At 44.0% G+C, this 23,534-nt stretch overlaps 2 protein-coding genes across 3 annotated transcripts in view; one reads left to right on the forward strand and one right to left on the reverse strand.

Moving 5' to 3' along the window:
• The first annotated feature begins 281 nt into the window (after nucleotides 1-281).
• Nucleotides 282-23,534, forward strand: part of LOC311012075 (phosphatase and actin regulator 1-like) — a 34,745-nt gene continuing 11,492 nt past the window's right edge. Inside the window, exons 1-3 of one of the 2 annotated variants that reach the window (XM_084007397.1) lie at nucleotides 282-456; nucleotides 16,822-16,986; nucleotides 22,279-22,359. In XM_084007397.1, coding sequence (XP_083863523.1) covers nucleotides 345-456; nucleotides 16,822-16,986; nucleotides 22,279-22,359 — 358 coding nt within the window. In that variant the 5' untranslated portion in view covers nucleotides 282-344. Of the gene's footprint in view, nucleotides 457-14,466; nucleotides 15,078-16,821; nucleotides 16,987-22,278; nucleotides 22,360-23,534 lie in introns of those variants that run through there. The other variant, XM_084007396.1, reaches the window with a different exon arrangement.
• On the reverse strand, nucleotides 6,057-10,287 carry LOC311012111 (uncharacterized protein). The gene is made up of 7 exons (XM_084007447.1): nucleotides 10,183-10,287; nucleotides 9,802-10,001; nucleotides 8,861-8,962; nucleotides 8,679-8,759; nucleotides 8,036-8,146; nucleotides 7,564-7,687; nucleotides 6,057-7,483 (listed from the first exon to the last, which is right to left on the reverse strand). The coding sequence occupies exons 1-7, from the start codon at nucleotides 10,277-10,279 to the stop codon at nucleotides 6,177-6,179; spliced, it is 2,022 nt and encodes a 673-aa protein (XP_083863573.1). The 5' UTR covers nucleotides 10,280-10,287; the 3' UTR covers nucleotides 6,057-6,176.

The raw sequence follows: 23,534 nt of genomic DNA on the forward strand, positions 1-23,534 counted from the left end.
TTATTAGATTATTAATACTGTCATTTAAAAGTGATCTTAATATTGGCTTTCGCCCCATTAAATGTGCCATTAAAAAAAAAAAAAAAAAAAAATCCTGACGTTGCATCCATGCCACCAACGCCTCTCTCTCTCCCCCCCCCCCTCTCTCTCTCTCTCTCTCTCTCTCTCTCTCTCTCTCTCTCTCTCTCTCTCTCTCTCTCTCTCTCTCTCTCTCTCTCTCCTCTCCCCCTCTCCCTCTCCCTCCCTCCTCCCCATCAATAGCTACCTCTCTCCGTGTGAGTGGCCGAGCCTCTGCCTCTGCCCAAGTCGGCCGGCAGTCATCCTCCGGACGCTGGTTCAAATTGATGGCGACCACTCCAGACGGCCGCACAGACCGCAGACCGATCCGGAGACTCCGCTCCAAGAGCGACACCCCATATCTGGTTGAAGCCCGGCTCTCCTTCAACCTGCGGACAGGTAGGCGCGCACCCATCCCTCCATCCATCATCCCTCCATCCATCATCCATCCATCCATCCGTCCATCCATCCATGTCCCCAGAAAAAAGCATCAATGTTAGATGTTTGGCCAGATGTCTTCATGTGGGTGGAGATGTACGCGAATTAATCTAATATTCCTATTATCATTATTATGATTATTATTATGATTATTATAGTTTACAGTCATATATATATCCCTCCATTATTGATTAATCGATAGCTGTGAATATTCCTGTATGGCAGAAGGGGGAAAATGTGACTGAAATGTTATGCAACTTTGTGGAGCTCTGACGTGCATGGTGCAAAAAAGAAAGAGAGAGAGAAAAAAAAAAGAAAGAAGATATTAAGCAGCAATTGTACAGCTTTAAATAGCGCGTGGATGTCGATTTCGTCAGCGTTTTGTAATTTCAACGCGGTTATGTAACGGGAAGGAGCTTCAACGTGACCCGTAGTAACCGGAGCTGTGACTGTGGTCGAGGGGCGCGAGACCCCGGGTGGGATGTCCGGGGTCCGTTCGGTTGTTGTTGTTGTTGTTGTTGTTGTTGTTTGTTTGTTTAATCGCCGCGTGTTGAACGAGGGAGAATAGCTGCTCGTGCACCGACTCCATCATCGCCCCCCCCCCCACCTTTTTTTTTAGCGAAGCATGTTGCATCCCCTGTTACCATGGTGACTTGGCATTTTATGCTGACTGAGTCAACAGGATCGTTTGCACTCCGGTGTTATTAAGATACACGCTGCGGCCAGCTGTCTGCTTTTTATTATTACATGCTGGTCCTTTATAATCTTCACAATCAAAACCTCTCAGATGCCAGAGTCACGTGTTTGTCCGACCAAAGATATGACATTCAAACCGATATAAACAGAGATTCAACTCTGTTGCGGGAGGTCACTGAGACTCTGGACTCTGCAGGGTTGTGATTTTGGGGTCCTGGTTTCGCTGCGCCTTGTATCAACAGCTCCCAGGTGTGCCAGGCCACTGCTGGAAAAAGAGCAGTTATGTTTTTGTCCTGGATGAATGAATGCTGGATTTAAGGGGGCATGTTCCTCTCAGATAAGCCTCTGTGGTTCTGGTCTCCAGGATCCAAGGGGGGCCCCGTTATTAGAGACAGGACGCCGCCATTTGTCTCCATGCTCCTTTTCTTTTTCACTCCCTCTGCTCACACACACACACACACACACACACACACACACACACACACACACACACACACACACACACACACACACAGCATGAACGGCACGGGGGCGATTCGTACAACAGCAACCGCTGACTCACTTCCACCTGGAAGAGAGTGGAGAAGGAATGGAGCTCGCTCATTGCCACGGAAACCAAACGCCTCGTGGGTTTCTGTCGTTTGCGTGTGTGCTCAGGTGCTTAATAACGATGAATGGGCGAAGAAGGGGAGAGCTGCCGAGGACGCTAGAACAAGAAACCGAGCGATTATCTCCGGATGAGGAGGAGATGACTTTGCTTTCTCTTTGTGCCTTTCTTCTTTGTGTGTCCACATTTTACTGAATGAACTGCTGCACGTCATCGCCGCCACTCTGCCAGCGCACACCAGGGATGTGTCGTTGTGTTTTTGGCTGTGAGGGAGAGTGTGTGTGTTTGATTTGGAGATGAGTGGAAGGGTGGCCTGTTTGGTGTTTAATCAGCTGATGCTTTGCTGATTGTTCCCCTGATGCCGGGCCCAGAGCTCATGGATCAGCAGGTGGAGGGTTTACAGAGACAAAAGGCCTCGTCGTGACAAATAACGGGGCTTCTAATGGAATCAGAGAATCAGAGAGCACGTATGAAACATGGCTTTTTATTGCATCCACCTGTTTAGCGTCTGCTGCTAATCTAATTTTGCCCCCCCCCCAAAGACATAACAGTATAATGGCGTCGGTTACCGCGTGGCTATCGACGCTCGTGTCACCTGTCATAAGGTCCGGATGGATGACCTAGTTCACAGGCACACACACACACACACTTCAGTTCCCACCAAACACACAACACTTCTTTGGGGGTTTCTAACATCTTTGCTCAAACAGTCAACCTAACCTTTGACCTCCGTGTCTCCATCCTGTCTGTGTCTTACTCCCTTCGGAGTTACCGGATGGTCACGTGATGTAGAAAGACTTCCAGTTGTTCCCTTGCAGTACAGTTGTTGCAGTTCAGACTAAAACGAGTAAATGAAGGAGGTGAGCTCAAGACTTTTAATGAAGAATCACACAACGTATTACAATCTAGATTAGCACAGATGCGTTTTGATATCGATTATGTTGCCGTTGTTGTTTTTTTCCCATGCACCTTGCAGCAGCATCGACACACAGGTCAGCTTGTCCGTCCAGGCCGAGGGTCTCCTCAGGTTCTGGTCCGGCATACGGGACTTTAATGGCGGCGCTCCTCCTGCACAGATGTTAATTGCAGGTGAACAGCTGGAGGTGGCGGGGGACGGCGACGCCGACGGCTTTGGCTGCAGCTGCCGCCGTTACACCTGGTCTGAATGCAAATAGGCAGAGAGCCGAAAGCCCCGACGTGGGCTGCAATGCAGGTGTTGGAGGATAGAATATCACGGCGTACTTCAAACTTATCTTTAGCCACAAGCTTGAGTATTCAGATGCGTACAAGTACTCTCTCACAAGTCAGGCTCTGTGTTACAAGAACTCATTCACCACCCACCACTCTCTCTCTCTCTCTCTCTCTCTCTCTCTCTCTCTCTCTCTCTCTCTCTCTCTCTCTCTCTCTCTCTCTCTGCTGTGTTGCAATCCCTGAGTACAGAACGCGCCGCCGTCCAAAACAGCACAATCAATACACACCAGATGCATGGTGGGACGGGACAAATATCTGCTGCAGAGCTGTGTGGCTGCAGGGTGTACAGTATAGGATTTACAGTATGTCAGAGACACGCAATCGAAACTGGAGCCTCTCTAACACCACAGTGATGGTTCTGTGTTGTGTTTTACATGTTTAGAAATGAGCTTTGCATTTATATTCACTCTCAGGGAAGAAGGTGTCGTCGGATGATCCACTGTTTGTTGGAATTCAAAAAGGCAGATGAAGGTGACTGCAAGGTCAAGAACAAGCAGAAGCACCGATTCCGGCTCAGTCCTTTTTTTTAATGTTAGACCAGCTTTAATTCGTATTTTTTTTAGTTGTTTGTAGCAACATGCTCAAGGCCATTTAACAAAGTGGTGATAATTAGTGGCAAGAGGTTTATATCCGTTTCTGTTTTATACCCCACGTCTCTCATCTCACAGACGTTTAAAACCATCATGTATGAAAGACGACTCGCCCTGCATCTATTTAAAAAAAAGCAAACCAAAAACAGACGAGCATCCGTCTTCCCGACTCGCTTGCACACAGGCCTTCATGTGAAGCGTCCCAGGTCTGAATAAAACATGAGGAGGAGGAAAATCAGAGCAGAAAATAGCAACGCTTACATCCAGAGCCGCACTGGATGCACTCGCTAACATAAAAGTTCAATCAGGCCCAATCGGGTGTCACACCTGGCCAGAAAAACGCACCAAGCGCCGCCAGCGAGACGCTTGAAAGGGAAAGAGGCAGGTGTCGTCTCCGAGCGCCCGCAGGAAGCTGCATCCTCTCAGAAGCTCTTTCTCTCTGCTTCCTCTTCATCTTCCTCTCTAGAAGTGGAGGAGAGGCTCCTGGCCCTGATGTGCTTTCCACTCGCTAGCTGAGAAATCATTTGAAAAGCCTGCCAAGCTGAAGAGAAAGGAGGCATGACGACACGCTCGTGGGGTCATATTTATAGTGAGTGAGACGGCACGTTGGGCAGAGAGGGGTGAAGACGAGGCTGAATTTAAAGCAACAGGAAATGACAAAAGGAGGCAGCGTGTTGCCTGAAGGATGGGATGCTCGTATTAGCGGCAATGACAACAAAATGTATATCCTCAGCAGGATAACGTGGGGCAAGTTCACCACTAGATGTGATGAATGTCTACAGGATGGCATTTGTTGCTGGCGTCACCAGTGCAGCTCCCGTCGTGCAGCAGCTCTCGGGGGAACATTTCTGCTGAGTGCGAGACTTCGCAGAGTCAGAATCCGTTCAACGCTGCTGCAAAAACCTGCGAGTCGATTCAATCAGAGCTGCACTGCAGCACTCAGCACCCCTTTCACAACTCTACCCCCGTCTAACGATGGATGTCGGGATGCATTTGGGCCTCCTGCACATCAGAAACCTGGTCGATATTTCTATTATTTAAAAGAAGAAAAAAAAGGCATTAACGTAAGACGGCTGATGTGTAATTGTTTTATTTGATTAGCTGCACCACTTGGCGTTTTGTTATTGCCGTTTTTTTAATAAAAAATATATAAAAATAGCATAAAATGATTTGTGTATCACAGAGACAGAATCATTTGTTTTTTATGTCATATAATAACATATAATGTCCCTGAAGAGGCAGAATGATGAGCCTTATGTCAAGTTGAACTCCAGTAAATGTTCCAGGTGTAACAAAAGCCTGACAGTAGTCGTGGTGGTCCGGGTTAGGAAGTGAACGAGGTCAAAGAGCCGTCACCGTAGCAACCACACGATCGTAAAACAATCCAAAGAAAAGGATTCGGTGGTAAAGACCTGCATTCATGACAGTAGCCGCGGCTCCTCGGTAATTAGGGAAAAACCTCTTGATGTGAAATGTTCTGTTCTGCGGAGCTACCCGAGCCTGTGACCAGGAGATATTAGTGTTAACTTCAGCAGAGGCGTCAGAGGTCAGAGGTCACCGGAGCTCTCCAGTTGATCGTCCATTTCCGTACGTTGACGTTCATGGAGAGCGAGCGGGTCAGACGGAGACAGCCAGAGTGTCTCAGAGGAGTCGGCCGACCAGCGAGCCCGAGGAAGATCGCTTTCATTCTGTGCGATTTCTTCTTTTTGCAATTTTCACCGCTCGCTTCAAAGAAGTGGGATTTTGAGAGTATAGAACCAAACCTTACTAGCACAAAAGGTTCTTTCCCTCTGTATTTTATTTCATTTAACAGGACTAACCCAAACATCCTACTGTCATGGCAGAGCTGTTCATTCGGTGTGATATCTATATTCACTGTACATTTACTGTAGTTTTGGACAACTGGTGGCTGTAACAAAATAACCTACCTACCTACCTACCTACCTACCTACCTACCTACCTACCTACCCACCCACCCACCTACCTACCCACCTACACACCTACCTACCCACCTACACACCTACCCACCCACCTACCTACCTACACACCCACCCACCTACCTACCTACACACCCACCTAACTACACACCTACCTACCTATCTACCTACCATCTACATACCTACCTACCTACCTACCTACCTACCTACCTACCTACCTACCTACACACCCACCCACCTACCTACACACCCACGCACCTACCTACCTACACACCCACCTAACTACACACCTACCTACCTATCTACCTACCATCTACACACCCACCTAACTACACACCTACCTACCATCTACCTACCTACCTACCTACCTACCTACCTACCTAACTACCTACCTACCCACCCACCTACCTACCTACACACCCACCTAACTACACACCTACCTACCTATCTACCTACCTACCATCTACATACCCACCTACCTACACACCCACCTACCTACACACCCACCTACCTACACACCTACCTACCTACACACCTACCTATCTCCCTACCCACCCACCTACCCATCTACCATCTACCTACCTACCTACCCAGTTGGAGCTATAGACAAGCCTTCTCTCTGTGCTCCCTCAGGCTACACTTCCTCCTGAAGGTCTTGCCGCACCGCGAACACGCGAACGGCCGCTCCCCCGTGTGAACCACCATGTGCTTCTTCAGCAGGCTCTTCAACCTGAAGGCTTTGCAGCAAACTTCGCACGGGAACGGCCGCAGCCCGATGTGCTTGTCTTGGCGGTGGGCCATCAAATGGTTCGCCCTCTTGTAACGGATGCCACAGTCCTCGCACCCGAACGGCCTCGCCTCCGTGTGCTGGACCATGTGGACATTGAGTTGCGCGACGGTCGGCCAGCCTTTCCCACATATGTCACACAGGTACGGCTCCTGGCCCGTGTGCTTGTACAGATGCCATTTGAGGTACGTTTTGCGGTTGAATTTCTTCCCGCAGACGGGGCACGGGAAGCCCCCCGTGTGCCGGACCATGTGCGCCATCAAGTAGTGCTTTTTGCTGAAGTGTTTCTTGCAGTAGGAACAGACGCTGGGCTGCTGCTCCCTGCGCTTTAACCTCCGAGTAGCCCTTTTGGAACATTTGTCCCGGTGCCTCTCAAAACTCTTGTCGTAGCTAAAACACTGACCACATTCCTGACAAGTCTTGGGGGACTTGACCTGCGGCGGGTTGGCAGAAGGTTTTGTTTCCTGGGGAACAACATTTGAAGGTGAATCCCCTTGGAGAGACTCTTCGGTCTGATTCATAGGGTTCGGGTTGCAGCTGTGAGCTAAGCTGGAACACCTGGTCCTCTGGTGTTTGGCAAAATTCTTTGGGTAAGTGAAAACCTTGCCACAAATGTGACAAACGAGACCGTAGTCATCGTGAGGCTGCTCAACATCCGGGAGACGATTCAGATCGTTATCCTCGACGCAAGTCTTCGGTTCAGGGTGTGAATGTTTCTTCTCGGAAAAACTCCTTTGGCTCGCAGAGTTTGTGAAGCAACCCCTTTGGTTAATCTGGTGCTTCTTTAGTTTGGTTTGCGAACCAAAATCTTGGCCACAAACGAGACACTTGAAGGTTCTCGCCCGACTTTTCAAACGGCTGAGCTTTTTCTTGTCCACGTCGTCACTGGACTCGCTTTCTTCGAAAGGCGGCAGGATCACTTCCACAGAGGCTCCTTGGTCTTCAGTCAGACCACCAACATGCTGCACTCCGTTTCTTTCCACATTCCTCATCGGTTCAGAGTTAATCTCCGTCAAGTTTTCCTCTTCCTTCTGTATCGACTCGTCTCCTCCGTCGTCCACGTTCGGCAGGTGATAGGAAAGGCTGGAGAGGATGTGATCGTCGCCGCAGGATGGCGAAGCTTGGGAGGGAAACAGAACCCAAATCAGTAACTACAACAGAAGAAATAATACGAAATCAGGATTTGTGTGCATACGCTACCTTGTGGAACGCCGTGGCCTTGATGTTGGTGATGCTGAATGAGTGTACTCAGGGGCTCGGCTTGATTCATGAAGTCCACACACTCTTTCAAGATGGACGGGGACAGACTGAGCCAAAGGGACGTCTGAAAATGGAGCAGAACAAATCAATCTCAGATATGATTACATTCAAACTCCACCCCTGCTTTTCACAGTTATGTTCTTATATACTTTCTTTATACCCTTGTTGTTGATCATCATCACCTACGTCACCTCCCAGAGGAGGGAAACTAGTGGAAACCCACAATCATATCCATTCACATGCATAACTACGATTACCGAAGTTATTAAAGCCGGAAAGTAAAGAGCAGAGCATAAAACGAGTAGCAAGGAATAACGATATGTAGATTTCATTGGTCCTGTGCTTACATGCTATATAAATACAGGTCCATATTTAAACCGTCTTGTCCCAGGATGGGATGTGGGCTACGTACTTGTTCCAGGTTTGGAACAGGAAGCAGCTTCTGCAGACTAAAAAGGAATTTCCTCAACAGAGCCTGTAGGGCCGAGTCGTATTTAGGGCCGAACACTGTCGAGAAGGTTTTCTAAAAGAATAAAGAGAAAAGTATCCGTTACATTTCACCGGATACCGGCAGATCTTGAGTCACATTAACACATTTAACCAACCTGAATAAAATCAAATGGCATGTAATTATTATGATGGAAAACTGAATTTTGAAAGTTAAAATTAAAAAATGCCTTTTTTTAATCCCTCACCCCCCCCGGTCATGTTGTTTATCTGTTTAACAATATATGCTGAAAAAAAATCTGTTTCGTCATATTTTGAAATCAAAATCAAATATCTTTTTCTTCCTGGAAAACAAAATAAAATGAATATGACGTGTGTTTACATCAGCTAATGCTAAAATTCAAGCAATAATATCATGAGATCCATCCATCCCTCCATCAATAGCTGGATAGATAGATCTGTAAATAACTGTTTCACCTGCAAATACGTCACATATGGAAGCTAGAAGCTCTAAAAAATGCCGTTTCAGCTCGACTTTAAATGTAATTTTTTTTTGCCCACGAGGCATAATCTCGTTAATTAAAAGATAAAAGCACCAAAAGACTCACCTGATAGAAGATCTCCCTCTGGCAGTGATCTTCCACTAGAGTGTGAACAAGATTCAGGAAGTTTGTCACTGAAGCTTTTACCTGTTTAAAAAAGCAAATAAAAGAAATGCACATAAGTGAATGCACATGACGCATAAAGCACATTACAATTACCAACACTACGACACTATTAGATCCAACACCTCTTTATCCTGGTGGCTGATGTGGGTGTTTAATCTGTTCAGATGAGGCTGGATGGCCTCCAGGCTGGCAAAGTCATCGCTGCGGCACAACTCTAGCACCACCTGTTGGCGAGTCAAGAGACAAAAACACTCATCAGCATGGCATCAAAGGTGCTTCATGATGAGGTTAAATGTACTCACACAATATAAATGTGCAGTAGGACATCGCACATATACATTAAATATGATCAGGACGTATTTAAGTTACAGTAACACATATCCAGTCATGATGCGTTGATCAACAATCCTATGTTTTTTGTCTCTTAAGGCTATGACATCTAAAAAATATTATCAGCAAAATGTAAGAAGTAAAAGTACCTGTGTTATCGTATTAAATGCAGTATTTAATCATTGATGTAGCTGTTGGAGGTGGAGTTTGAGCACTATAATCAAGAATAATTCACCATAATGAGTGTTTTTCTTTATCATATTGTAAGTAACTGAAGCTATCAAACACATTAGTGGAGTAAACAGTGTAGGATTATTTGTAGACAGTCGTTGACGAGTCAGTAGCGACATTATAGTAGGGTTATAGTAAGTATTCACAAGTAATAATATACCGCAGAGTCACAAATACTCACTGCATTCAAACTGTTACTCAAGTAAAATTATTGACATGCAGAAAATATTGTTTAATGTTGCAGCTGGTATATGATGAGCTGATTATATAACATAATTTATTGGTTGATTTATTTTATTTTTTTAAATGAATAAATACCATCTGCAAAGAAACTGTCATGCAAGTGTAATGGAGTAAACTGAGTTGTAGAAGTACAAAGCAACAAAAAAAAACATGGAAATACCAGCTTTATATTGACTATTATTATCATTATCATCATTATTATCATCATTATTATTATTATTATTATTATTATTATTATTATTATTATTATTATTCCCACCTTTGCACGCAGCCCCATCAACAGCTGGACGCTCTCCGTGGCCGTGAGCAGTTCAGGGACCGTTTCCAACACCGTGCAAACGAACTCCTCCAGCAGACCGTAGTGCGTCACGTCCCCCTGCCTCACTATCTCGCTCATGGCGGCGGACACGAGCTGCAGAGGGGGGACGATGAGACGGAGGGAGGAGAGGGGAAGGGAACCTGCGGAAAGCAACGTTTAAAAAAAAACAAAACAAACAAAACTCTGAAAAATGTGACAGGAAACTCCGTGACGCCGTTTCCGTTAACATTAGCCGTTTGATTCCGCTGAAAACAACTCTCTGACGCCATCTTTTAAGTAACCGGTTACATGTGTTTGGTTTTTAGAGTGTTAGACGCTCACCACGCTCCGTTTTTATCTTGCTCATTGTGGCGTTATGGACGGAATCGTGTTTTTTAGCTGGCGAAGACGGCTGTTTGCTAACATCGCAGCCGTTCATTCCCCAATTGTCTGTTTTGGAAGAGAGCGCGCGCATGACGTCACTACGTAGGGACGTACGCGGCACGCAGGGGTCACTTCAACAGCGTACTAAATAATTGCTAATCTGGCATTTCGGTATAATAACGCACATTCAGTATTGTAACGAAAGAGCCACATAAGCAGCGTAAGATAGAGTTACTCTGTGATTTATTTAGTGCTGTGAAATCATGTTGCTACCAAATTACACCACTAGATGGCGGTATTGTAACGTGGGATAAACTTGGAGTGGTTTCAAATTCAACAACAATCCCAGTATTTTGTGATTTGGGGATTTTTGTTGTTGTTGCAGGAATTCATAGCATGTATACCATGCAAAATAAATGATATCTGCTGTATGAGATACAAAAAATAATAATTTTTAATTTGTAAACAATGTGGTGAGTAGCATTTCTTGAATTCATTTCTGTAAAAATGAATTTAAACTAATAATAATAATAATAAACGAATAATTACATGCACATTTTGTGCAATTTAGCTCTGTTAGTTGTCTTACCTTACCTTCTTACATATATATAGTAGGAAGGTACCTGCATTTATTTTTTTATTTTTTGTAATTTTCACACAAAAAATGTTGCTGCCGGTCATGATCCATGAGATGACAAGTGAAACTCTCAACCTGCATTGGGGGAAAAGCATTCCCTCATTATTAGGAAATCAAAAGACTTAACATTTTTCAGTCACAATGAGCTGTTCCCTTATAAAGGTACACGTCACAGAACCAGTTGACATGTTGTTATCGCCCTATAAACATGTCAGGTTACGCAGCGTTAGAGAAGACATATTGAGACGGGGGTGAGACCGACATGAGGGGGAAGACAGGAAAAGACAGGCAGGACTGAATTAAAACAGAGATGGAAAAGCAAAAAAAAAAAAAAAAATGCTGTTTGCTTCGGTGGCTCAGCAGAATTATATCCACAGTGACTCTTAATGTCAGGAGAGAAAGTTCATGTCTTCCTCCTTCTGTTTGACGTTTGTCTCTTACTCTGTTCGGTTTCCTTTCTAAATGAATACATCACTCTTTCATCACTCAAGAGTGTTGACTTGACATGGTTATGTCACATCGCTCCAGTGCCTGTCAGAGGAGGGATATTGGGCTTAATGCTGAAGGTAACTGCAAGAAGTCACTTTCCTTAAAGATCATGATTAATATATTCTTCTCCTTACATCAAGTAAGGGAAGGAGCTTTTCCCACCTTTATTCATTCTCTTTCAGATTGTGTCAAGGAACTGTGTGCAGACGTGTGACTGTGAGGGAGTTGGACGGATGATAATGCAGAGGGAGAATGACAGATGGGAAGAGACAGAGAGATGCAGGGAGAACAGGAACAGGCAGATTTGTAGCGACAGGCTGCTCGATCGGAAGTCTTCGCCTAAAACCTGCACAGGCACACGTGGAAAAAACCAGTACCAACCAGAATCCCAAAACCTGAAGTGTCACCCATTCTGAAGCTTATTTTAAAGTTTAATGAGTGTGGTAGAAAACCACACTTTCTTTTGCTTTTTTAGTGGCATGTAAGAACTAACACTGCAGGTCCATCAGATATGAGTCAGAGAGGATTGACAAATACTTCTTAGGGGATTTGGGTGAGCTTAAGGTGTCAGTTTAGGTTTGTTGTGACGGTTTGTGACGTGTGTCAGGTGTTTTTTTAACCCCTGTATAAAAGTTAGACCGGCCCTGATGATCCCGGGATGACTCACCTCTGAAAGCAACTTAAAGCCACCACAACACACAAACACTCCAGTCAATCCAATCACAGAGTGAGGCAGGTTTAATGATTTGTTTGTTGGTCAGGACAGCGGAAGCTAGTCTGACCCAGTCTGACCTCACGTGAATTGATTCCTGTACTCAAAAATCGTTAAATGTTAGGATGTCTTTTCGGTCTTAGGTCTGCTATACTTAAATATTTATTAGTATTTTTTTTTAAATGTATTTATATATTTTTTATATATTCATATATATATATATTCATATATATATATATATATATATATATATATGAATATATAAAAAATATATAAATGCATTTAAAAAAAAATACTAATAAATATTTAAGTACAGATATAAAGACAGTAAAAGTATCGATATGCGTAAAAATGACATGTATCCCAGGTTATTTCCTGTTTCAGTGTATGTGAATGACATCAGCAGACGGGAAGTAAAGACCTAAGCTGTTGCCTAGCAACGCAATCACTTTGCAACACACTAAAATGGAGCATTTCCGACGGACTAGTATACGAGAGCATCGAAGCATTTGAGCACAAAACCCAAAATACAAACACGATCATGGAAATCAGCCCAATATGTTTCCTTTAACTGTAAGCAGCTTAAAATGATTGAGTATAACTAAGTATATCCAAATAGGTCAACAGCACTAATTCCAGTCCAAGGGAACCAGCATTAATAAACAAGTACAATATTTATTTAAAGGTGCAACATAATAAGTCTGACATCATAGAAACACAAGAACGACCTGCAGAGTGAGACAGACGGATACAGTGAGGGAGTGGATACAAAGATTTTTCAAAGTAAAAGACTATAAAAAATGGGTGCTAAAGTTATAAGTTATGCATATTTAACCCATCTGCTGTTCTGAATTGATGTGCTGCAGCCTGATCCATCCTCCTGATGCCTTTTTCCCCCAGACATGAGTCCCCCCCCCCTAAACTTTTAAGGCAAGAGGGCGAAACTTTGTTCTGAGACGAGGCTGAGGGCAGCTGCTGCACTGCACCGCGGCGGTGGGAGGAAATCAAGTGTCCCTCATTTCAGAGAGGGCTTTGATGTCCCTTAAATAAGCTGCAGCGTATTGAAGGAAAATCAGAAGATTACCCCCCCCCCCACCACCATTCTCTGCTCTGATTGGAAATGCTGCGGGACTCTGTTATCTTTGCGGTGATTAACGCCTCAATAGCTGGCCATTAATGTTATCAATTACCAACAAAAGTGTGCAGGGAGACTTCGGGGAACGGGGTTGTGTAGGGAACACGCTTCTCTGTTTGGAATTAATGATGTGAATACTTAATGCGTCTGCTGTATCTTCAGGCTGAGGCCTCTTTCATTTGAAGCATGGAGCTTTGTGATTGCGGGTCCCCTTCGCTGTGTTTCTTTTCTTTGATTTTAATTCTCAAGGCTCCTGTCTTATTATTTTTGGATGAATGTCTTTTTATTGCCCCCTTTTTTTTTGCACTTAAAACATCTAAATCTCATCGTGCATGTGTAAATAGTGTTATTTTATTACTCATACAAGCCTGAAGTCGAGCACCACAGTGACCCGTCTCAGGAAATCAGTTGGGTCCTCAATGGTTCTTTGGCGTGGATTGAGATGCTGTTTAGCACAAAGATCATTTATGGTTCTTTAGAGGTTCTGTACTGGTTCTTTCCCCGTTAAAGTTATCTAATCTACGATGCAGAAGCACCTAACATGGTGCCGTGTAGCATTATAAACGGTCCCCCTGTGATTGAGATAGTGGTTCGCTCCATTTTTGTATGGATTTTGTATCTTTTGTATGAATGTTTGGCTCTATTCCCTTTAAAATCTACATTTTTATAAACCTAGACTCCGTCTTTCAGATGAGATTAACTCTTCTGAATAAAAAATAAACGTGTTGATCGGATGCAAAATGCACCCTAACTTTTTTTTTATTTTGGAGGGGGGATAATATACTTATGAAAACTAGGATTGCATGGTTTTGCTTGGTTATCTCTGCAACTGTTTTTCAAATATACAGAATGGGTTCGTCATGCAAATAAAACCGTTATTGACAGGGATGGGGACGATATAGGATGTCATCGTGGATCGTAATTCACAATAAGGTGATCGTGGATTTTGATCATCCTAAATATCTGCTGTGATAAAATACACTTATCCTTTATTTATACAGGAAATTATTTTTATTTGATTATTTTTCCCAAAAAATATTTAACTAAATAATTAAAGTGATACCAGTTTTACTGTCATTTTAAGAGTTTTAAGCATATTTTTTATAACGAGAATCGGGATAATATCGTGATTTATCATCAAACGCGTTGACGACGACGACCTATTAGAGGAGTGCGCCGCTCAGCCAATCACAGGCCGCCGCTGCTCAGCGCCTCTAATCGCGGATTAGCTACAACCCGACTGCAGAGAGAGAGAGTCCACACACACACACACAGGTCGGGGAGGGAGAGAGAGAGAGGAGGTAGTCGTTCACGGATCGCCCTCTTGTTTTATTATTAGCTCGCTTGGATCTTCTTCTCTTCGCGGCGGCGCTGCGCAAACCTCGCGGCGGCGGAAGCGGCGCGTTCTCAGGTAAAGGTGCGGGGAAGCGAGCGGCGGAGGGAGGCTCGATGGAAGCTGGAGCTGCTGGAGGTCAGATACGACTCTTCCATCGTTAACACAGCGAGCTCTGTGGATTTTTTTTCTTCCATCTTCTTCCGCTCCTTCCACGCGATGTTCAAGACGGCCAATTACCCGACGGTGGATCCGGCTCCCACCATCATGCACGGCACCTGGTTCGCCGCGGGCTGCCGAGAAACGCCCGTGGCGGTGGCGGTGGGCAAGCCGAAGAAAAAGGCGTTCAGCCTGGTCAAGATAATGTCTCTCGGCGGCAACAAGAAGGGGCAGGGCCAGCACCCGCACCCTCAACACCCGCACCACCAGCAGCACCAGCACCACCACCACCACAACAACAACATCCCCTTCACCATCCACTGTCACATCGGGAAGGAGATCAAGCACATTTGCGGCAACTGCAGCCGCGGGAACGGCGCGCGGGACGGTGAGTGGAGGAGGTTCGAGCCCCGTGTTTGTGTGTGTGCGCGCGCGCGCGAGGTTTTTTTTCCCACGAGGCTCCATCAATCAGCGTGATTTACATTGTGTACGTAAACGCCTCTAAGTGGGTCAGTGTTTTTTTCTGGATCAGAACTTCCCTACTAGGGGGTTCTGGACTCGGGATTCTGGACTCGGTTTTAAAGATCTTCGTTGCTTTTGCACCACTAAGAAAAAATAGTGAATAAACCAAATATGCACATTTGTGTGTTGTTAATGGCATGGTTTTAAACCGTCGCTTGCCATTTCCAGTTCAGTGTCATTACATCATCACTCAGCCATCTTGGTATGCAAACAAGTGTTTTTTATTTTATTTTTTATTTTAATTAAAAGCAGCCACATCAGTGTTGTTTTACATTAGTGTGTCTTTGTTTTTACATTTTATTTTGAAAGGAACACCACACCTTTTAATCCGGATGCTTGGAGGAGATCGAGCTCTTCCTCTTTGGGAGTTTTGTCAAGATTGCGTGTGCTTTTATTGTTGACATGCTGGTTCTGTGTCTTCTGCCTGTACATGGTTCAGCAAAAGGGGTGAAACAAATATGGTGGCACAGCTTCCCACAATGCACCACAGCATATCAACACCTGATGTGTGGATGACACTGCTGTCCATCATTCAGACCGTGTGGATCCTCAGCTTTGACTTGGTTTCTTTGTCTTCCTGTCTCCAGTCCGGCCTTCTGGACCCCCCCCCCCCCCCCCCCCCCCAGTCCTTCTGAATCTCCACTGGTTTTTAATTAGTGCCTGACTGTGGAGCTATTTATAGAGCAGCGTGGCAGCGGGATGGCTAACACGGTTGGCCGTGAGGCACCACGGGACTGATTTTTTTAGTCTCTTCGCCGTGAGGCAGGTGACCACAAAGTGACCCCCCCCCCCCCCCCCCCCCCCCCTCATGTTGGCAAACATCATGTGATGCAGTTATAAAACAACACATTCAGGTGCAAATGTGGGCCACGCTGCTGCTGCTGCCCTGAGGTCTGGTTATCGTTGCTTCCCGTAGGCCAGAAATGAGACCACGCTGTTGGATGATGATGCAAGTTAGAAGGGGTGAAAATGGCATCTCGTTTGCATGATCCTCTGAATCCTGTTGTAATTTAGTTTAGTTTTGTGAGTCAATTTGCAAGATGTTTGCATTCAGCTGCTAAAAATGTTTGTTCAGTTAGTTTTTGGAGACTGAAGACGGTTCAGATTTTAAGATCTGGAGTCAAGAGATTTCAGTTTGATTTAGTTTCTCCAAGCTCACTATTGCATGGCGTGGCATCTAGTTCTCCCCTAAAAAGAGCAGCGTCTCTCAAACATAACATTTTCATCCAACAGTTCTTGTCCCAATCCAAACTTAACGCTCTGTTTTGATATCAGACGCCTTGTGGGTCCCAACCAGCTGGGCCTCGTGAATATTTGATGAGGAGGAGTAGAAAGATTTCCCCCTCTTTTTTTAATGAGGTGCTTATCAGTCTGTTTATCGTGTTTTGCCAAGCGAACGCCACCGGCTCGGTGTGATGCAGCTGCCCGACGCTATCTGATGTGCAGGTTTTTGTGGTTTCTCCTCTCCCGACCTCGTCCTCGTACGAGGGGGATCCAGGAGGATGCTGCTCTCTCTTCTCCTGCAGGATTTACCAGAATATCGCCTCCTCTGCATCCTCACCTCAACGTACACCCTGTTTATTTTGTTTGTTTTGTTTTTTTATTCCCAGCTGAGGAGGTAGAGAGGCTGGCCGCCATGCGTTCTGAGTCCTTGCTCTCCGGCACCCACACTCCACCCATCCGCCGGCGGAGCAAGTTCGCCACTCTGGGACGCCTCCTGAAGCCCTGGAAATGGAGGAAGAAGAAGAGCGAGAAGTTCAAACAGACATCTGCTGGTACGTGACGTTATTCATTTTTGATTCTACAGCGTGAAAAATACCACATGCTGTTGCCGTGTGTGTGTTAAACCACCATCATTTTTTTTTCTGCTTGTGGGAAGAAATTCTGAGAATATCCTTTGGCCAAAAGTATTCTAACGTTATTGAAAATGCGGCAAAATTGATTCATCTCCCCCCCCCTCACCCCCAAAAAAGAAATGCAGCGTTGGGAGTTTTGAGGTCTCTTTGGAGGTCCTTTGATGTTGCAGGCCAGTGTTGTCGGCAGCGAGCGAAGGACACGCTCTCCTCGGATGTGGCTGCGTTTCTTTTCCCCTCGGCTGACGCGTCCTGAATCCAGCAGGAGTCTCGCTTGGGTGTTCTGATTTAACTAACGTTGTTAAATTAGCAGCTTCCAGGTGTGAAAGTCTCGGTCTCACAACCTCACAACACGTAGTTGACCTTTCACTCCATATTACTTTGAAGCTATGAGCTGTTGCTGCACCCCCAATGCTGTTGGCCTCTGACCTAATCCCCTCCTTTTTAGCCATTAGCCCTTTTTTCTTTAGTTTAATTTTTACAGTATTTTGATAGACGGTGTGTACTGGATGAATGATGTAGATGGGTTTATCGGTGCCATCATGTACGCGCTATGATAACGGCATCTCCACTGTTGTGGCAGGACAACAATGACGAGCTGAGCAACAAAAGGGCCGTTACAATGGTGATAAATCACAGTGGACTTGAGTGGAAAGAAGCTCTTCACTGCCTTTTGTTCCCCACTTGTTTTGTTCTGCGTAACGCTGCTTTCTTTTTTGCTTCCGTTGTTCTGTTCAGTCCCTTTTCGATAGCGGCGTGATTGGTGGGATTATGACTGGCCAGCATCCCCTCACCGAAGGGTAGCAGGGCGGTGTCTCGCATGTAGCAGCTCCGATATGCTCGGGCGGCTTTCTGTACGCCGCCGCGCTCATACTGTCACATCAATATCAGCAAGACACGTGAACCCAACTGTCAACGCCCCCAAACGACAGGAAGTGGAAGAGCAGAGGTCACAGGAACGCCAGCCAGAATTGAATTCAATGAGGGTTTTTTTTTTTTAAAGCTCCACAAATACACTTTTAGATTAAAAAAAAAATGTCTCAAATGAAAGGACAGCGAGAACCCATCAAAGGGTAATTAAACCATATCTTTTTAATTTATAATATTTACAGTATTGTCTGATTGGAGGTCAGGTGTGTGTTTGCTGGTACACATGACGTTATCTGGCATTGGAGAATATATTCCATTCGGTTTGAACACTGAATCCATGCATGAACTGCTAACAGCTGGAAGCGTGGATTGGATTTTGAGCGAGCATGTTATCTAACGATACCGCAATGGGAGCAAAAAATGAAGGGGGAAAAAAAAAGTCTAGGGGAATGTGATAATTTGTAAAGGAGTCATCCCAAAGAAAACTACTTCCACATTTAAGGCCTGTTGTAACGCGTGTTTTGATGCGAAGAAAGCTGCGTTTAGAGGAACAGAATTCATCCAGGAAACGGTATTGATCCTGGTTGACCTGCAGCCCCCCTATTGATCTGTGTGCTGCTGTGCGTTTGCCCTAATTTAATTGGTCAGCGCTAACGTGGCAACCCGTTTATCCCCGTCTGGAATGCCATGGGCTCATTTCTCCGGATAAGAAAATGTGATGTATTTATTGAGCGAAAACAAATGTTTTACATGCATGTCATGAAAGGCAGTGGTACGGTGCTGCGCCGCCATGACGCCCGGCCTACTGGCTTACTGGTGATTATGTTTGCTGAGTCAGCGGTGAGCAGCCCGGCCACTGGGCATGCAGATGTTGTAGTAGATAATTGTACAGCGAGCACAGGAGAGGATTATGGATGTGTTGTGATATTAAGCAGATGAAGCCCAGCTCTGGGGGAGTGTACACCTCACCTCAGGAGGAGGGAGGGAGGAGGGCGGGCCTGACAGTTGGACGTCGTTTATCTTGCAGTCATATTGTGCTCGGTGCGTTCTCACAGCGAGCTTCTATCACAAAGACATCTCACGAGGCAGAGATTCATCAAAGGAACACGCTGATGTTATCATTTTTTATTTCTAATCCAATTAGTGAGCAGCAGTCTCTAAATGCAGTACTCTGGCTGTTTATCAGCTATTATTTTCATTTTATATATATATATATATAAATACTTTTTTTTTTTACATTTTTTACATTTGATTTTATTTATATATTTTTGTATTTATTTTTATATATATATATATATATATATACTTTTTTATATATATAAATATATATATATATATATATACTTTTTTTACATTTTTTATTTGATTTATTTATATATTTTTGTATTTATTAATATATATATATATATATATATATACATACATACATTATAAAATAATTAATCACAGATATTCTACCTGTTCATCGATCACATACTGCAGACCTATTCAACTGGCATCAACTCCATCCAGCCGATCAATACTATTTGCAAATAAATTACATTTAAAACCAGATGGCTAAAAAAAAAAAATCCTAAAAAATAATGAATCAAAAATTCAAAATGTTTAGGTGGTGGAGAATTGCGTGAAATTTATTTTAAATTGCAATATTCTACCACCATTACTATCTTATGTTTGGTAGAAAAAAACGTATAATATCTGGAGCGGAAGTCAGAAATTGTCGCCGATGAACACAAAAGACCAAAAAAGTGTCGTATTACACAGCTGCTGCGTCCCCGTACGTACCAAGGTCACGCTTCGCCTCCGAGCTCGTCGTTGATAAAAAGACATGAAAGTTTGAGTAGAGTTTTCGTGCCGCAGATAGAAGAAGAGAGAAACGCCACTTTGAGCTAGCGAGCCTCGGGGTTGGTAGGATGTGTTCCCACTATCTAGGTCACTTCACAGTGGAATACATTTTCTCAGGGAAAGAAAAAAACCTTAAACTAAGTGTAGTGTTCTCAGATCAATACTGGCTGTACTCGGATACGCCAGTTTCATTTAATATGCTCTCAGCTGAGTCTCCCCGATGACTCTCCTCATCTCCGTACAGATGGAGAGGCGGCAGCGTCGGACCGTCCCACATCTCGTTCATATCCAAGGTCACTCAGAGGACGGTTTCTGTACCCGGATATTAAAGGTGCATCACATTGTCAGTTAATGCAGGTAATAGACCTGACCGCAGGCTAACAGCTGATTCTCACCTCCTGATGAAATGAACGTGGAATTACACTTTTATTCTTTAAACATTGAAACAAAATGCTTTTGCAAGAGCAGTCGGTGTTTTAAATATAACGATCCTTCCTCCTTTTTCTTTGCTTTGTCCATCTGAAGACGTATCCGAGCGATGGCGGGTGAGTTAATGGTATTACGCAACGCCGCACCTCCCCTACGCCACGGCAGTTATGTCATAAAGCTTTGAGTAATTACTTTTCATTTTGGACCAAACGGCAGAATAATCCCTGAACATGTTGCAGCGAGGTCGGCCACGCGTCGACCTTTTAGCCCCGGGTTTCCCTGCGCTGGCGAAGAGTCCGTGCTGATGTCCTTAAAAATGATCTTGTCACTCAAATTTTTAATTAAATTGAAATTGGAGTACATTATAAATCACTACATATATTTTTTTTTCTTTAAAAATAAATAAATACAATTTTTTTGTTTTTTTAAATGTTTTTAAACAAAATATAAAAATAAAAGGATTTGTTTTTAATGAAAAAGACATGGTATATAGAGGTGTTGAATATTGACATTTGTAGTCAGTCGTTGCTTCTCATTAAAATTTATCTTTTTTTTTAATTTTATTTTTATGAAAATCGACAGCCGAGGTGCAGAAATCCCCTAGTTTTGACCACAAGGTTTATTTTTCTCATTATCCAGGTTCTGCTCAAATAAAAAAAACACCTATCCAGGTTCTGAACTGCTATAAAGTTCAGTTAGTGAGGTTTGAGAACGCACAGCTACAAAGAAGAGGAATTAATTCTGCTCCAACTCTTTGATAAGTCTATTTACTCTCCCCTTGACTTGACCCAACGTTATAATCCCCCTTTTTTTTGTTGTTGATGGAGCTGCCAGCGTTAGCATCCCAAGTAGCTACAAATGATGCAATTTCCTTTCATTTCACACTCTTCCGTGAACCACATCCTTGCCTCCGGCGGCCATCGCTCTTTGTGTGACATATTGGGGATATTTTTGGTTTCCCTGCTTAACTAATTCCTGGCTCGGAGCTGATCTCGAGCAGGCTTCTTTTGGAGACCGGTTTGAAGTATCCAGTGATATTGAACATCTGGTATCCTGGAGGAATTCGTAATGGAGCGATGAGTCGCTCTGCTGGAAACGCCGAAGCACAGAGGGTCCAAGTTTCTCCCCCCCGGAGGCCGTCTGACAATTCTGTCTCGTTTGTGTGTGTTTTTTTTGTGATTATTTTGGATTCACAGCAGTTGGTTTTAAATCCGCCGTGTTGGATGGCGAGGTATTTTGACGAATCCACACTGAGGATGCTTTAGCATTGATCACAAGGCCTTCTTAGAGACCAGAGACCAGACTCCGGGGGTCGGATCTCCCTCTCAAGCAGGAGCTACGGAGGCCTGCAGGGCACATTCTCGCTGGTCCTCGTCTCACATTCTTAATTGGTTTCTATGCAGGGGGAAGATTTTGCAAACATGATTTTTTAACTTTTGCTTTTGTTCCGCTGATTGAAGATGTTCAGAGCCTCAACTTTTGAATCCTAAAAATAGAAGCGGTAGCTTTGGGACGTGTTATCATGGGCGTAATGATTTACAATGGAAAATATCTTCTCCATCTTTTATCTGTTTTGTTAATCAAGGCCCCATTTTTAGATTTTTTTATTTAGTTATTCAGTGATTTCATGGATTATCTTCACAAAAATCCAGTTTTAGGATTATTAGCAATATATTATCACACATGCATGTACAACAAGATCAGTAATAAGTTACATTTTCCACCACATAGGAGTGGTATACATCATGTGCAAGTGTGCCCAGCTGTTTTAAGAGTTAATATGATGTAAGTGTTTGAAAAGGTTTCAGTCTGCAGGTGGAATAAATGGTTTTGGGGGTTGAGAGTCTTTTCATGGGACAATTATTCCAATCTAAACTCATATCTGATCGTCTCATACTAAAGTATAATAAGTGGGGAAATGTAGCAGAGGAGATGGAAGTTTGAATGACCATGCATCTCCTACCTCTATCAGCCTTCCAGCCGTCGCCAGTATGTTTCTATTTGTTTCTACTTTGTGCTGTTTTAAAGGTTGGGATCTAACATTCTAACATTATTCTCTCCCCCCTTCAGCTTTGGAGAGGAAGATGTCAATGCGACAGAGCAGAGACGAGTTGATCAAGAGAGGAGTGCTGAAGGAGATCTTTGAGAAAGGTGAGCTGATGTTGTGCTGTGATGGTAACGGAGCCGGTGAAACCGTCTGAATCGGAAGGTCTTCAGTTATTCATCCGCTCATTAATCAGGACTCTCTGAAGTGCGCTCTTTAAGATTTGGCGCAGGCATCCAGAGATATAATCTCTCAATATAGGAATTTTGTCAAGGTTTATTTATTTTTTTTTTTTAGAAACTCTTTGATGTTGATTTGATGTGCCTCAGACACCGCCGCATCCAAAGCTGGAGAGTAATATTTGAGTCTGACAGTGGAGCGCTTCCTGCCTCGGGGTCATTAAAAAATAAGGTTGCTGGAAGCTGGAAGTCTACCGACTCCTGCTAAGATGCAAACGGAGCTGACGAGGGAATGTGTGACCCCTTTATTCATATTGTATTGTTTCAAAATTGAGCTCGGATGCTCGAAAATAATAAGAAGAAATGGCTTAAATGTACACTTATAAATAGAATATCATATTTGCGGAATGCTAGCCACCGATATTTCTACCTCCCCTATTGTAGATTTTAATAATCAGGCCACGGTGCTCAGCTCTCCTGCCCAGTGACAACCTAGTTTCCATCATCACATACAACGTTGTCGTGTGCACAGCTTGATGGATCAGCGGTGGTTATTTTTAATGCATGCAAAGAAAGCTATTGTTCTTGTTTTTTTTTAATCAGCGCTGACATCCTCCTGATGTATAGATATACGTCACATGTTCACCTTGTTGTCAAAGTTCTACCCAAAATAGAAAGATGTCGTTCTTCTTTGTGCTCAAAATAGAAGAAGATGGAAGTTCTTTAAAAAAAGAAAAAGAAATCCCATGTTGGCAAAGAAATGTGTCAACACGTGATTGGCTGCTGGATTGTAATCGGATTTGACTGGCACTATGTGTCCCTGGATTTAACGTGGCACACGCCAGCCAATCACAGCCCTCCGTCTCAGTGGCTGTATTTAAACATACAATCCTTCAAAATGAGCGTCTTTGAGGATTGATTTTTCACTTGAATATGAGATGAGGGTAGAAAAGAAGAATTTCTGAAAGTCTAGTGACTTTTTCCTTAAATCAGACGTCGAGATGAAATTTGGGAATGTGGGAATATGAAAGCATTGTTTGTGAGAATATGTGAGCGGCGTTGTGAATCACACTGTCGGCCTTAAAATGTGATCACACGAAAAG

The sequence above is a fragment of the Eutrigla gurnardus genome (assembly GCF_963514095.1).
Source record: "Eutrigla gurnardus genome assembly, chromosome: 4".
NCBI lineage: Eukaryota > Metazoa > Chordata > Actinopteri > Perciformes > Triglidae > Eutrigla > Eutrigla gurnardus.

Coding starts and splice junctions, on each gene's coding strand:
- LOC311012111 (XM_084007447.1), bottom strand. CDS start 10,279: ATGAACGGCTGCGATGTTAGCAAACAGCCGTCTTCGCCAGCTAAAAAA. Junction 8,147..8,678: donor AGAGGGAGATCTTCTATCAG/GTGAGTCTTTTG, acceptor TTATTCTTTTAG/AAAACCTTCTCGACAGTGTT. Junction 7,688..8,035: donor CTGTTCCAAACCTGGAACAA/GTACGTAGCCCA, acceptor CTCCATTTTCAG/ACGTCCCTTTGGCTCAGTCT.